Source organism: Mizuhopecten yessoensis, unplaced genomic scaffold (assembly GCF_002113885.1).
Source record: "Mizuhopecten yessoensis strain PY_sf001 unplaced genomic scaffold, ASM211388v2 scaffold2801, whole genome shotgun sequence".
NCBI classification, from domain to species: Eukaryota; Metazoa; Mollusca; class Bivalvia; order Pectinida; family Pectinidae; genus Mizuhopecten; species Mizuhopecten yessoensis.
The window spans coordinates 57,505-75,191 of record NW_018404726.1 but is presented as its reverse complement, the minus strand read 5'-3'; the positions used below and the strand labels follow the sequence as shown (position 1 = coordinate 75,191).

Here is a 17,687-nt window from a genome sequence, read left to right as displayed (position 1 = left end):
TGTATGATACCTCATACCTTGTTAAGGGTGTATGATACTTCATACCTTGTTAAGGTTGTATGATACCTCATACCTTGTTAAGGGTGTATGATACTTCATACCTTGTTAAGGGTGTATGATACCTCATACCTTGTTAAGGGTGTATGATACCTCATACCTTGTTAAGGATGTATGCTACTTCATACCTTGTTAAGGTTGTATGATACCTCATACCTTGTTAAGGTTGTATGATATATCATACCATGTTAAGGTTGTATGATACTTCATACCTTGTGAAGGTTGTATGATACCTCATATACTTCATACCTTGTTAAGTGTGTATGATACCTCATACCTTGTGAAGTGTGTATGATATATCATAACTTGTGAAGGGTGTATGATACATCATAATATGTTAAGGGTGTATGATTCCTCATACCTTGTTAAGGTTGTATGATACTTCATACCTTGTGAAGGGTGTATGATACATCGTACCTTGTTAGGGGTGTATGATACCTCATGCCTTGTTAAGGATGTATGCTACTTCATACCTTGTTAAGGTTGTATGATACTTCATACCTTGTGAAGGTTGTATGATACCTCATATACTTCATACCTTGTTAAGGTTGTATGATATTTCATACCTTGTTAAGGATGTATGCTACTTCATACCTTGTTAATGGTGTCTGATACCTCATACCTTGTGAAGTGTGTATGATATATCATAACTTGTGAAGGGTGTATGATATATCATACCATGTTAAGGGTGTATGATATATCATAACTTGTGAAGGGTGTATGATACCTTATACCTTGTTAAGGTTGTATGATATTTCATACCTTGTTAAGAGGGTATGATACCTCATACCTTGTTAATGTTGTATGATACCTCATATACTTCATACCTTGTTAATGTTGTATGATACCTCATCCCTTGTGAAGGGTGTATGATACATCATAATATGTTAAGGGTGTATGATTCTTCATACCTTGTTAAGTATGATACATCATACCATGTTAAGGTTGTATGATATATCATACCATGTTAAGGTTGTATGATATATCATACCTTGTTAAGGGCGCATGCTACCTCATACCTTGTTAAAGGTGTATGATACTTCATTCCTTGTTAAGGTTGTATGATACTTCATACCTTGTTAGGGGTGTATGATACCTCATCCCTTGTGAAGGGTGTATGATACCTTATACATTGTTAAGGGTGTATGATTCTTCATACCTTGTTAAGTATGATACATCATACCTTGTTAAGGGTGTATGATACTTCATACCTTGTTAATGGTGTATGATACCTCATACCTTGTTAAGGGTGTATGATACTTTATACCTTGTTAAGGGTGTATGATACTTCATACCTTGTTAAGGGTGTATGATACCTCATACCTTGTTAAGGGTGTATGATACCTCATACCATGTTAAGGTTGTTTGATACCTCATACCTTGTTAAGGGTGTATGATACTTCATACCTTGTTAAGGGTGTATGATACATCATACCTTGTTAAGGGTGTATGATAAAGCATACCTTGTTAAGGGTGTATAATAGCTTACTGTCACATGTCCTCACTATGAAATGCTTAAAATTAGTTATAAATGGGTCTGCTTACTCTTTTAAAAGCTAATGATGCAATATGTACATTATAGAAATATTGTTTTCTTGTTAAATACAACTATTGGTAGCCTCAAATGACATGGTTTGGTGACAATAACAGGAACTGACTGAATCGTTTGATCGACTATGACAATGTGTCAGTAGTGTCAGTATAATCTTGGTTAGCGACAGGGAAATCAGTCGTATGTTCTATGTTATCATGTAAGATATGACAGAATTCAGACTATTGGGAAACAAAACTTTATAACACATTTGTAGAATACGATAATATAACACAAGTTATTTTTTATAATATATGTAACCATATAACGTTCCTACTCTCATTTTCTCACGATCACAAATAAGGCTTAGAGCAAGTCCTTATTTGTTGTATTTGGTTTTAGAGCAATTGTTCGATGAGAATATTTCTATATAACAGTGGACTTTTCCTTCCGAATTTAAACACAACATAAAATAAATCAGAGGTCAGGGAAAAAGCACTGATTATTACATTAATTTCTACTTTGTTAAATAAACACTCCTATCTTCATTTTCTCACGATCACAAATAAGGCTTAGAGCAATTTTGATCCTACAGATCGTATCTGGACTGTTGATTGCATACGATAGGAGATTATTAGAGGATCGTGCTTGTAAGACTCGCTTAGATAATTACATATCTCTGGATTCTGATGAATCTAGATACCAGCTTATTTGCCCTGATCAAGCGGTCAACTCTATGGTCATACTGGTTTTATCTTGAATTTTTAAAGTTATTTATACATCGTTAAGACAAGCCTTAGGCAGTGTTCGGCAATGGCGTATTTGAGTCAGCATTCACAATGAATTTAATCCAGCTCAGAGTAATGAATACACCCACAGATCAAAGTTTGTAGAAACATCAATGGCCGTTTTGGCTGGAATTATAACTATCTTGACCACACCTAGCTAGTTCTGTGTTAGTCATGGTGACTGATTTAATTCCTTCGAAGAATGAAACGATCTTTCTTTGTATTCTCTGATTTTGGGACGTTGGTGGAGAAGATCAGTATTACATCAGAGATTAACAACGGGACAATTGGGTCTGAGAAGCATAATATTTTGCCGTTCAGATTTATTTACACTGCTTGAAGAGTTAATGTACTATCTTTCATCCATCACAATGAATATCGACCACAAAGCAATACTGGTAATGCTCATTGTTAAAAGATTGGTTAGCATACCGAAAGGTTTATTTTTTCTGTTTATTTCTTTTTTATTCTCCTACTCTTTTTTTTATAAAATGAAAAAATAAATAAACATAGAGTTATTCCTCTATCAGGAATTATTTTCCTCTTTCATTTGTGTATGTATTTATTTATTGACACAAAAATACCATTTTTATTTGAAGAGTTGTATAAACAACAAAATAAATTTTGATAATAATCGCTTGACGAGTTGTTATAATGTAACAATAGTCTTAACTAATAATGTATTATATATATAAATATAATATTATTAAGCCAATACTTTATGAGTGATCTTTAGCTGTGGTTATATATCTTTCCTTGGGAAAACTTTCTTTAGAAAAATCAAATAAATAAGTAAATATATATGTTTTTTATATTCCATTTACAAGAGATTAAATATAAATTTGTTGTAATTTTAACCCTAAATATGTTCGCATTCTACCATTTTAAAATTCTACCGAAACCTTTTATTTTTCCGAAGTCTCTTACAGATGTTGCTTGCTATAGATATCACAGTTTTCCTTCGTTTTAAATATTTACACTTACGTGTGTTAACAAATAGTACGTTAAGCTGTTTTGTCATGGCGTCTTAACGAACTATGCAATCCCTTAACTAGTGCAAACACACCAACGGTTTGTACATATTTGTTTTACTGAAGGAAATCCATACATCATCTTGTTTAAATAAAAAGCGTTCTTGCTTGATATGTACAGTATATTAGGTAGTTTACTTCAAATACTCATCACATTGTATATGAAAGATTTATCTATATAGAAAAACGAAAATATTTGCGATTATTATGTAGATTTATTCAAAGCCATCATGTCGTCCCTCATGTTATCATCTGGAGTACAGTGAACTGTACATGTATGTATGCTTAAGTTTTATTTGTGAACATTTTTGATGTTGCATTATCCCAAAATATCCCAAACACANTATCAGATATTTGTCAATTAAAGCATTTTGAAAAGTTTGCATTTATCATTTGTTAAGCTAACAGTGCTTTCAACCACCCAGATGTACATCACATCAACACGGAGTTATAAACATTAAACTGTTTTTTTGCAAAGGATGTAAATTCAGGCAAACTTTATACCCGCAAATACCAGCAACTACAGGAAAACTCCAATTTGATGTGCCTTGAATAGGATAGATGTACACCACATTGCATTGTCTTATTGATAAGAATATATATATATATTACAACAGTTGCAAGCTTACTTCATGAGGAATTGTTTTAATACAGCTTTTACTCTTTATTCTTATGAACAACGTATATAGGTATACACTGCATCAAACGTTTGCATTTATGTCAATATATCACGCCATCCTCTATTCCGTCTTTGCGTATTGCAGAGTTATCTTCTCTTGGGAGCAGGTATTGATTGTTACGTCATTGGTTTGTGAGAGTAACGTCATCAATTTTTGAGAATACGACGTAATTTTCGCACACAAACCAATGACGTAACAATCAATACCTGCTCCCAAGAGAAGATAACTCTGCAATACGCAAAGACGGAATAGAGGATGGCGTGATATATTGACATAAATGCAAACGTTTGATGCAGTGTATACCTATATACGTTGTTCATAAGAATAAAGAGTAAAAGCTGTATTAAAACAATTCCTCATGAAGTAAGCTTGCAACTGTTGTAATATATATATATATTCTTATCAATAAGACAATGCAATGTGGTGTACATCTATCCTATTCAAGGCACATCAAATTGGAGTTTTCCTGTAGTTGCTGGTATTTGCGGGTATAAAGTTTGCCTGAATTTACATCCTTTGCAAAAAAACAGTTTAATGTTTATAACTCCGTGTTGATGTGATGTACATCTGGGTGGTTGAAAGCACTGTTAGCTTAACAAATGATAAATGCAAACTTTTCAAAATGCTTTAATTGACAAATATCTGATAATTTTTCATACTTTTTATTTCGTCGCATGAATATTTCAAATCCCTATACATATTTTAAAGTTTAAAATAATGATATATTATAATGTTTTTTTGAATGGAAACAGTCTTCATCATGCGGTTAAGATTGTAATGCATTTTTACAACTTTCACCGATGTATGTGTTAAATCAAGCTGTAAGTACATGTGTTGTTAATAAGCAGACCATATACATTTAAGTATGTGATATCGAGAGTTTGTAGTGTTAAACTAAGGAAAACATGTCAAAGTTATTCAGTAGATAAAGTACATTTGCTTTAGGACAAACGGAGGAAAATCTGAAGGGACTTATCCCATTGTGGTTCGTATCTTTTGTGTAGTCTCAGCCCGTTTTTAAGGGTGAGTTGTTTCTTTCTGCCCATGACTAAGCAATCACGTGCCCGTATTTTTAAGAAAAGAAAGCGGTATTTTGTATGAATTAGCAATAGAGGGGCGTTACATTGCATGAGATTATCAGTCTGAGTTCACTATTCTTTGAAAATGAATTAAAGAAAGCACGTATATTGTGTATAACAAGGTGTCCGTATAATGCGGACTTGTTTTGTCAAACTAGGAACATAAATAGACTCATTCTTTCATAATTGTAAGTGGAGAATGTGGCAATTTAACTACTGTATAGTTGGATAATTTCGCAGTTGTAAAAATTCGCGATTTTTTACGGAACTTATTTGCGGGGTTTTATTTTCACGAATAACAATTTTTCTGCAAATCTGTTTCAGAGAAACTCGCAAATTCTTCTCGGTGCTTATTAGATTTAATAATACAGGCCTATCATAGACCTAGTAGTCTCAACTCAACTGGCATTACAAACGTGTGAAATCTTGATGCTCTGGACATGATCTAAACATTTCGCGAGGTACAAAATTTCGCGAATTTGTTGCATTCGCGAAATCGGCGAAATTAGAACCCTCGTGAATATTAGCAACTTTACTGTATATGAGATAACAAATGGGGGCAAAGCTCTATCGGCGGAGCCGTCAAGTATACAAAAAATATCCCCCCTCCATCATAACAATACCTTTGTTAGATAAAACAAAACTTGTTTTTGCCAAACTTCTGTGGTATTGTGACTTACTTCAAGCACTTTGAAATGATCTCATCAATCACAAAGTGATCCCGAATTTGCAATCTCTGCCATAGAATTAATTTATTGGGATATGTTGTCATTGCAGTTATGGCATATTACTTCCACGTTATACTCCGGGAGACATTTCGTTATCTCACCCTTAGATTACGTCACATATTAACAGGTTAAATTTTCAGACATAACTGCTTATGCGACCATCTCCTTGGAAACCATCTGTGTTAAGAGACCGTTTTTCATTTTCAATGGTATTCATTGATTTAATTGTGAAATGAATCTGTATTATAAACAAAATATACATTGTAGACTTCCCGAAGATAGTATCTTAGTGCAGGTTTGTCAGTACAATTGGAAAATAGGATAAAAATGTAATGTACAGGTATTATCACAATATAATGTATAAGCTATGGTAGTGGTAATGCGTGAGTTGGTTTGAGAGACTGGTGTTGAGTCGGTGTTTGGATGTTTTACATACCACATCGTAATCAGTGATAGACTTAATTACACAATAAGGTAGGCACTGTTATCGTGCAGTTCAACTTGTTTGTCCGACTTTGAATGTAAATGTACAACTAAACCTTCCTTTTGCAGATTTCAATACAGATATATTCACAATGTGATGAGCAAAACACAAAACAAATCATGGCCAATTATTTGTCACTGCGGAAGCATGAACATCATATCGAATTGATGTTCACCTTATAAGTATCAGTTGAACCAAGGCAGAACTCTTCGGCACCAAGATCTAAGTTTTGAGTAGAAAATAGTAAAAGTAAATCTATATGGAATCCCTCGTGAAGTATAGGGTCTACATTGTCATTATATCAGCACTGTTGTCCTCAACGTAGTTTTGTCTGCTATAAGTAGTACATACACTCTAATGGGGTTATCATTTATAACACGAACAAATGATACGATGATATATGTGGTTGGAAGGGACACGTTTGTTTACCTGTCACAGGTAAAAGTCTTACCCACCTCTTTGCTGTCGGCGATACATGTTATAGAGGTAACTTAACTCTAATCTGGCGTCGTCAACTGGAAAACGTTCTGTTTCGTTCCAAGATATTTAGCGTGATTTCTTCCGAATAAATTGAATGTGTAAAAGAAGTATTTATTTGACAGCAACGAAAAAAAAGTCCAAGCTATACTTCAATATCAATATTCTCGAAAAAATTCATTCGTCCTGACAAAAAAAATCTACTAGACTAGGGTGTTGAGCCTGTGGACTTTGTATTGACTTGTTACACATATTTGGAATGAATATACAGGTACATCCTGTTCATTTCTTTCTTTCTTTTTGGCACAAATATCTGGAAATTTATATAAGAGAAAAAAAGAAAAACATACATTAAAAATTGAATATTTTAATTGCAGTATACCTTTTATTACCTAATAATCTGATACGCGTATGCCATTTGTTAAAAGACAGTCACCTGTCCGGTTATACATTCTTTGTAGATATTCAAACATCATAAGTATAATTTGATACCATTACATTTGTTTGTGTACTTTTATGACATATTTTGTGTTGTTACTCGGAATTAATGGGACACATTTGAATGACGCGTACATACATTTGTGTGAAACACGTGTCACCCATCACACAATCAAGTCAAGATGCCAAACACGACCTTTAAACCCAGTTATCACGTTGCAATAGTGACCCTGTTTAACTTCTGCCTTGAACAATTTGATATATCAACTCGGCCCCGACTTCCTCTTTTTGTGAATATTTGCAAAATAACTGTTTTGCCATCAAAGTATGAAATTATTTTAGCAGATAATTTAAAATGTAAACTGAATATGCTTCTTAAACGATGATATTAAATAAAATAATTATGTTATGAAGAGAATTAGATGTAAATGAATAGTGCATATATGTCACACCGATAAGATAACAATGCTTTCACTTTTTGATTTCGATGACACGTTTATTTTATAATGTGATGGATGTTTTAAAGTACATTCGCCTTATCTGTACACCAGACTACATTTTTAGAATATAAACTCATTCAGTCTTTCTGCTGATATAGACACATCTCATATTTTATCTCTTGGCCTATTATTAGCATTCGATATTTTGACGTCTTTCATCAATCTTAGGACTCATTAATTCATCCTTTCCTTTTTAGTTTATATATATTTGACATTTCTTTTAACATTTGGTGGTCTCCAGCATCGTTAGTTAGATTGAAGTTATCACACCATGTTTGTTGTGACAACTAAATTGTTGTTGTTTTTTGTATATATTGCATACAAACATGGTGGATAGGTGCGAATATCCTGTCTATTATAACTCAAATACGTTAAAGTAAACACATAACGACCTCAACTTACTACGTGAGTCAAATATGACGCATGCATAAGTGTATGAATGTGGCGACAAACCTTCACATACAAAGCAGCTACTTCCATTGACGCATCCGGGTTCTTTTATGAAATATTGCGGTTCGCAAGATGTATTGACATCAAACCTGTATCGAAAAAAAAGAGAATTGCATCTTTATTTACAACATTATGCCAGAGTAAACAATCGATCTGAAAGGTGTTAGGTGCGTGTCGCCTACCTTACTGTTGAAAACAAATATAATTATAACAACACTGACGCCAGGACACGCAATAGAAACACATGCCAGGTTATTGAGGTTTTTCCTCTTTCCTGTACATTTGTAACCTTGAAACCCTGATTCAAAGTGAGTGGAAATTGTATCCAATTCAAGTAACACATAAACAATTTCCATAGATTTTCTTTTTTAATTTTGAAAGGAACTAAACACGATTAAAACAGTCATGGACCAATGGTTATGGCGTTCAAAAATTAGATAAGAAAAAGAAACACCAACCAATCGCTTTGTAATTGTTGGTAGGTGTATTCTTTGTTTTCTTGTATACCTTATTGATCTTATTAAAATGATGCAACAACTTTTCATTCCGTGCAATACATGGTTCCGTATTTCACACTGACAACATGTTGTACCGTAAAACTCGTTAAACTGCCACTACTTGGCCAGATAAATTTTGGCGTTATGAAGGGGGTTGACGATAAATGGAGGGAAATGTATAAAGGGATTCTAAAGAAAACAAGAAAAGGGGACATTGAAATATGTTGGCGGTAAACGAGGTGGCAACCGAAACGAGGGGCATTATATCGAGGTTTAACTGTATTACTATGGAAGTCAGAATTCCTTTTTGGCAAGGTCGCATTCGGACCTAATCAACAGATTCAAACATGAATGAGTTCTGAATAAATAAAATCATGTTTATACAACAGTAACGTGACGCAATCTACTGTTCTCAACGTCATCTTGCAAGGCCATGATTTGACTAAAGTTTTCGAGAAGCGAATTGAATACCAATACCGGAAAATAATGAATGATATTTTTAAAAATATAATACGCATATATTGAACACGTGACAATTTAGATATAATACAACACTTACGTCTTTATATGACGTCACGGAAAGCACTTGTATAATGTGCGGACGTAAACGTCCTATCGAGTGTTATGCGTACGGATCGGTGTATTCTTCCGCATAAAACATTCGTGTGGTCTTGGTAATTGGTATTACCGACCATAAAAACACCGCGACAAATTTCTAAGCGAGATTATCTAAGGTCGTGTTGTATGGTTTTAATGAAAAGAGAGTCCGATTTTGGAACGACCTTAAGATTCCTCTTATCTTTTCAATGTTAAGAATTAAGAAAGAAGAGGAAAACTGCTATATCAATCTTGCGTTTCCCGTGATATTGTAAATTAAATCTAGTGTCCTTTATGACGTCACACGTCAGGAAATAACACATGTTATATATAACAAATGTTTATGATTAGTCTGGAATGTTTGTCGATTCGTCTTGCCTGTCATGTTGAAATTTTGTCTTACGAATTGACAGGGTATGACATTTTTCTGTGATGTATATAAATGTAAATAATTATTTATTATATATGCTGTTACAGTTTGGAAACATCCGTTTATAAGATTATTTACATTATCGAAATATTAGCTTTCTGGTGTATTTAAAACTTATGAATACCTTTTCTATTATGTATGATTGAAGGATGCAAAAAATATGGTGTTTTTTAACTTCTTCATTTAAGAAGAAATATATCATGTTTTCCTGTTATCCAATTCCTATTATGCAATGATATATCCTGTCATGAAAATTGTATTTACATAACGGAAATATTCACTTAAACATTTATATAAAATATGTATTTTTTCCCTTTGTTCATTTACAATGTGGAAATATAATTTCTATTATGAAAGAATATATTTAGATTATGTAGCTTTCTGCTCCATTATGTTTTGATAGAATGTGATAATATACTCTTATATTTATAAACAGTTTGCGAGGCCAGTCCCACCGATATTGTGTTCATCCTGGACAAGTCCACGAGTCTTAGGACATTAACCAACTACATGGAAGAACTCAATTTTGTCATCGGCGTCATTAAAAACCTCGCTATTGGTCCCGATCACAGTCAAGTATCTGTGATCACTTTCAGCACCGAATCCAAATTCGAGTTTCCACTTAACAGGTAATTCACTAGCTTCTCTATCTGTCTTGTAGATCATCCAATAAGTTGGCTTATTGTACTTATATTTACTCACCAGATCAACCAATCAGAAACAACCTTATGTCGATACCTTCTGTCCCACTGTACTATAACCAGGGGATGGGATTTCGTCTTATCATTTCGATATAACCGTTTGTTAGGATTGATATATTCTTTTACATTTCCCTATCCTAGAAAAAAAATCAAAATTGTTTTGCCACTTTACAACTATCAATATGAAAAATCGGATTTCCTTTAGCGTAAATCATCATTTTAAGAAAAAACAATGTAGATCATTCGAACAAAATAATATATTTTGAATATAAGTTCGTATAATTCATCAAGAGACTTTAAGAGAATATATGTCGGAGTGTCAATAAAATTTATTTCGAACTGGAAAAAGTTAAAACATATCGATGGAGAAAGGAACGGTTCACATGGAGACCATGGGAAATGTAAAAAGGGAATAAGAATAGTACCCTGGCATCCTCAGTAAACACTTGCTGAGGAAGTAAAATATTTGAACCTTAAAAAAAAGAGTTCTGGAAGGGAAAGCATCTTCTGTCTCATTGAGGACACCTGCTATGTAAATTATGGTCAAGTCAAGATAGATATAGATATAACAAACGTCATATCGCCACTGCACCGGATCCACTGTATATAGGACATTGCATGAATTGTCATGTTTATAAGTGATTTATGAAGCGATTCTTCAAATTTTCTTTTAACATTTTAGCGAGCGTCTATCAAGATAAAATGTAAACTTCATGGCGGGTAGGATAAATCTTATCAGATCTTAGTGTCATTTTCATTGATTCTCTTCATTTTGCGAAAAACATGTGTTCATCAGGTTATTTGTGAAGGCTGAAGATGTTGTCTCCGTTGTGACGTCATCATATGATCTTTGCTCCGGAGGACGTCATTTCATATTTTTCATATTTTTATTTATATTCATATATTTTTAAAATTTCTTTTTATTTGTAAGCTATTCTACACATACTTTAGTTGAAGTAAGGATTTGAGATTTTTTAAGAGACGTTAAACCATTTCAGGTTGTAAAATATATTTGGACATACGGGCAAGATTGCGCGCGTCCGTCAATTAACTTGATTTAACTTTATAATGGCATACTAGTTTCTATTGTATAATTCCATAGGCATGAATATTACACGAGTGACTTTACCGAATAACAGAGTAAATATAAGATATATGAAAAGAGAAATATCGTTATATAAGTAAATATGACAACATCACAATACCGAGACGTTATGTGATTGTGATGTCCTTTTAAACATCTCGACACAACATTATCATGAAATCATTATGATACACTAAGAAACCTAAGATAACAAGAATAAACAATGTTTCAATCTTAAACGTTCTAACAACAGTAACTGTCAACAAATTTGGAGTAATTTAGGCAGACGATACTGTTTTGAGCACGATACGAACAAATTAGATGATCAGTCATTGCAGAGTCAAAATCTATTTTTTTTATTATTAAAGTTTAATATATACACACGGGTAACAATGATGTTCATCGCTTGTTACATGTAGCTCTTTTACATTTAAAATGAAAAAGGGGTCCTCAATACAATGATTTCGTTATGTAATCAGTTATTGACCCTCTAAAACGCAAGATACACAAGTTGTACAGGAAATATCACTATCTACAACCTATGTACATTTACACCTACACTCGTAGACAAACTACCTCTTTGTTTACGCTTTCGCCCCTAAAATGTCTAACTGATCATCTATTTTTCTGGAGATTTTTTTAATTATTTCTTCGCAACAACTAAGGTCGTATGAAAACCGGCGGTACCCTGAGTAAGAGGGAAGTGAAAGACAACAGTTCCAAGTATAGCAATGGAGACAGCAGATCCATTTTGAGTTCGTTCTCCGGAGTTACACTTATTCTTCAGCAAGGGCTTACTTTGGTCGCACCATACGATCATCCTGTGATGTACTGCGGGTATATTTTCCACCAAATATGGACAGGTGGTTTATATAAAGGATCAGTAACTTTCAACATGACTTATTATAACAAACCTCCGCATTCGATTTCCACTTGGTCAGATACATTTTTCTATCCACAGATACCAGGATGCCGAAAGTTTGAAGAGAGCGATCATGCAGCTACCTTGGAGTAAGGGTGACACCTACACTGACCTCGCCCTGAAGAGCATGCTGGACGAAGCGTTCTCGCCATCCAACGGCGCAAGAAGGGGCGTGGCTAAAATTGGTGTCATAGTAACCGATGGCGCTTCGACTGATCCCTACAAGACCGAGAAAATGGCCGAGAGGATCCACAGAATTAGGAACATCAACATGTTTGCTATCGGTAAGAAAAATCTCGGCTATTTGCATCAGCATGATTCTTTTCAGTTATTTTTAAACATTTTCTGGATATCAGCAAAAACTAAACTTTTACGTCACATTTACAGCCAACACTACAAGATGCACATCCCAGTAGCTCATCACTTGTTATAGAATTAAAATATTAAAGATAACTGTCCAACTACACTGTGGTTATCGTATAAACAGTAAATTACCCTTAATTTCACTTTTGATTTAACTCTAGAACAGTTGGGCAAGGATACGTTAATTGACCGGATAGCACAGTTGGCTAGAGCAGTAGTATAACAATCTAAAGTGACCCAGGGTTCGAAACCGGTTTTAGCCCCATTGACTTCTTACACTCTGAATACTATTGTTGGTGGGTTTTTTTTTGTTGATTTCATTTTTCTTTCCAATGCATGGTTTTCCTTTCAGAGTCGATTTATTAGAGTTATAGCACGCCGGAAAAACTTTAATTCCAATGCGTGGTTAAAGATTTTTGCAGCGATATGGGGATCCCTAACCAGTAAGTTGAATTAATGTCCCCCTTTTATGTATCAGGTGTTGGCGACGCATTCAACAAAGATGAATTAGCTATGATTGCTTCAAAACCCGCGTCCAAGCACGTGTTCGAGGTCAAAGACGTCCAAGCTCTCTCAATGATCACTGGCCTTTTCACCGGTCGTTTCTGCCGACGTAAGTATGACTTATGTGCGACATTGTAACGGGCACACAACATATATTTTATCTAGTTTTGGCAAATCCTTTAATAATTTGTATTGTGAATAATTAAATTGCTGGTCCTCTCGAAACTAATTGCAACATTGATATTCCGTCTTTGCGTATTGCAGAGTTATCTTCTCTTGGGAGCAGGTGTTGATTGTTACGTCATTGGTTTGTGTGAGAAAATTACGTCGTTTTCTCAAAAATTGATGACGTTACTCTCACAAACAAGTGACGTAACAATCAATACCTGCTCCCAAGAGAAGATAACTCTGCAATACGCAAAGACGGAATATTGAATACTAATGCAACTAAAATCATTTGTTGGTCGCGTGAATGGTTTTTCATTTGGACTATGATATTTCAAATACTATGTTATCTCGATAGTTCATGGAACAAACAATTTCGACATGACGAGGGGTAAATTGCTTCACATTTGAACAGTTATATTCCTATATTGTAAATATCGGTTGTATTTCCTACCTGTGTAAACAAAAACATAATATATATTTTTTTAGTATTTTTTTTTTTATTTTGAGAATACGTAACATTTCTACAATAGATGAAACATTGTATTTGGTAAATTGAAAATAAAATCTGCCAATCTGCAAATCTGTACATTTTTCTTACGTTAATTTTATATATATATATATTTTATTTATTTCTGAGAATGTTATTTTAGATGATATTAATATACATATAATGCAGGCAGGTAACTCGTACAGTTCCTGGATACCTGTACTCCTCCAAGACATATTAGGTAGTCGCCAGTGATATAACCACTCGGTTATGTTTTGCACTGATCTTTCTTAATCTATCTTGGTAAGCAGTACCTTTACCAACCACAGGAGTTTCCAGTTTTGTGTCCAGTAGCATACCGTTCGATTATTAAAGATACTTAACTTGCATCAACTGGAAACAAAAACTGTATGAGCTTCCTGCTTTTTGTTCAGGACCCGCCCGAAAGTTCTTAAATCGGGGTAAAGGTTCCTGCTCGAGGCATTAAAAAGTTCGACAGAATTGAGACTATTATATATTATTAGAAAAGTGTTTGGAGATTATAAAATACATTTCATAGGAGTATGAAAAAGTGCACGGAAAACTCGTGTCCTATACGAACCATATCTTGTTATGTATTCATTCATGCAAGGCGTAATGTGCATCAGCAAGCCATTTTAAATCTTGTGTGTTGATGTTATTAGTGTGATGGGCACGGTACATACACAATAGTCTAGAGTATACAGGATAAATCTGTTCACCAAAGCAGGATATGTGGGAGGTTAACTCTTACAATAATTTGTGGAAAACGTTTTCAATTCATTACTGAAAATAACAAAAGAATACGAGGTTTCAACAAAAACGTGATTTGAACTCAAAATCAATATCACTAAAGCAAAATATTAACAAAGAAAATATTTACGGGAAAACTCGTCTTGGAATAAAAAATAAATAAAAAAACAAGTCTTACCACCATAGGATAAACACTGACAAAAAACAAGAAAAGCGACAGTGCTACGGCATGTAATTTAGCCATGAACTATCTTGAGAGCTATACAGGTGTGTATGTTGCGCGGTACCGGGTGTAAAACTTTAGTTGCGTCATGCAAACCCATGCCGTATTGACACATCTGTCCAATGAGTTGTTAACTCCGCTAATTTCCGGGAAGATAATAAATCCCCGTTACTACCAGGGAACTCATTCCAAAACATAAGCAAACATTTCTAACTTGTTTCATCACTGAAATCATTTAATGCCGTTTTCCATCCCATCCCTTCACATGGAAGTAGCAAGCAGCAGAGAACGGCAATATAACAAACAGGGTGTATCATTTGGTTAGAATTTAGAATTTAGGCTTGGACGAGTTTTTTAGCACAAATTCCACGCCCGAGGGTTTAGAATTGGGTCAGAACGAAGGCTTTGACGAGGAAATGACACCAAATTATATGAATACCTTATCCCGTATACCTACACATGATTGATTCTTTTCATCTTACCTCTTGACCGGAATAAATCATTTTTTTACGAAAAGAAAAGGAAACGGCACGGCCACTGAAGATAAATTTCCAAATAAAATAGTTTGTAAGAGCTTCATGGCAAAATTGTTTAAAAAAGCTTTATTTCCGTGGAGTGATGTCAGATGCCGTACAGTGTACTTGTTTAGGTGATAAAAAAACTTCTACTGATCAAAAATTTGACATAATGACGTCATGTGTCATATCGATATGACGTCACTTTTCCTAACATCAGCCGGTTTGTTACAGAAGATTTTGAACGTAAAGTTTATTTCATTAACTTCCTAGTCAAGACTTTGTGACACATGTACTTCCCGACCAAAGGTCACTGGGTTTACCTATCTTGGATAGAGTTTTCTCTTACCCTGGACAGGTGTATCCGCACTTTTACCAGTGTGATATTTCCTTTTCTCCCACACCTGACAGATTTATCTCCCGTTTTGCCGGTGCTAGATTTATCTGTCTCCGCCCTAGGGCTGAGACGGGGGGATTCCCCTATTCATAACAATGGTGTGACGTCACTTCAACAATACAATGACGTCACGTCAACAATCCATCAACGACACGTCAACCCTGAATTTAGCATGTAACGTTGTCATTACATTGTTCATATGATACACAATGAAAGAACAGGGTAAGAGAAAAAGAATCATTCACCCCCTTGGAGGTGAGATAGGGGAATCTCAACCCGAGGGGAAGATTCTTCAGTTGCCAAACACGAGGCTTTGCCGAGTGTGTGGGAACTTAAGAATCTCTCCCCGAGGGGTGAGAGATTCTATTAATCCCAAATGATTTTTGTACAATGGACATGCATTTATCTTACCCTGGGCAGGTGTATCCGCACTTTTACCAGTGTGGGATTTCCTTGTCTCACCCTCGGCTTGAGACGGGGGATTCCCCTATTCATAGCAATGGAATGACGTAATTTCGACAATTCAATGACGTCACGTTAACAATTCATCAACGTCACGTCTATCCCGAATTTAGCATGTAACGTTATCATTACGTTGTGTAAATGATAAACAATGGGAGAACAGGGTAAGAGAAACAAAACAATCCATCCCCTTGTGGGTGAGATAGGGGAATCTCAACCCAATGAAGGGGTGGGGGGGAGGGAGGTTCTTAAGTTGTCAAACACGAGTCTTTATTCTATCAAACTTGCAAACGCAGATACGGGAGAAAGATATGTCAAAAAGGTGTCTGTGTATTGGGGGGTGATTCAGTACACACTAATTTGCATTCTCAACCTGCTTAAGATTACCTAAAATACTTTAATTGGGATGAGTTGACTCACACAAACAGTGCACATATCAATTATCTCTATCACTGAAATGACATGTAATTAAGGGGTAATCGAAATACCTGCTTTCATCTTCATTGACTTTATTATTATTCGATTCAAAAAGAATTTGTTTTTAAGTTAACTTTGATGTGTGTGATTGAATCATTTAATTGCTACCTGCTGGTGGGTTGTCTATTAATTATATGCATTCATGTACTGTAATAAAGGCTTAAACTGCCTTATAGTTGATATATAGCATTTATGTCACAAAACCTGTAGTTATTTTTTTATATCTCCACTTTGTTTTTGATATTGTGATCGATGTATCGTAATATTAGTTATTATATTATTATAGATGGTTTTATTTAATCTTTAATTACCACATATATTTGTTCTACGTAAACACATCTCGTTTGTGAAGCAAGGTTACACTAATCTCGGTGTCATCTTTGCGGCGTCATCATCGCATACCACGCCCTCTTGTGTGTAGTTTTCATACAAAGCTATCTATACATCAAACAAGGTCGATCAAATATCGAGGAGCATCATCTTGTCTAACTTTATGGTATGAGTTACTTTTGAGTTCACATTTCCCCATAAAAATTAAAAGCTTCGACCACCCTCAGGTTTTTCACATCGTATATGTCAAGAAAAACATTCTAATGTAATAGTATTAATTTGCAACCAGTCAATATCTATCTCCACACCCTGGGGAGCATACAGCCGGTGCTGACATTTCGGCGCTCACACCTAGCATTCAACAATTCTAGCACTGCCCAACCAAGTAAGCACTGCCCAACCAAGTACTCATTTACAGCTGAGTAGACTGGAACAAAGATGCAACACAGTGCCATGACGTGACTCGAAACCGCAACCCCGGCGTCCTACCATTAGACTACCGTGCCCCTCCCCCCC

General features: G+C 34.8%; 1 protein-coding gene across 3 annotated transcripts in view; it reads left to right on the top strand.

Annotated features, from left to right (window-relative positions):
- The window catches only part of LOC110446568 (cartilage matrix protein-like), a 138,381-nt gene that overhangs the window by 114,177 nt on the left and 6,517 nt on the right, over positions 1-17,687 (top strand). For all 3 annotated transcript variants that reach the window (XM_021491773.1, XM_021491772.1, XM_021491774.1), the window contains 3 exons: positions 10,204-10,396; positions 12,514-12,758; positions 13,316-13,450. In XM_021491773.1, coding sequence (XP_021347448.1) covers positions 10,204-10,396; positions 12,514-12,758; positions 13,316-13,450 — 573 coding nt within the window. The remainder of the gene's footprint in view (positions 1-10,203; positions 10,397-12,513; positions 12,759-13,315; positions 13,451-17,687) is intronic.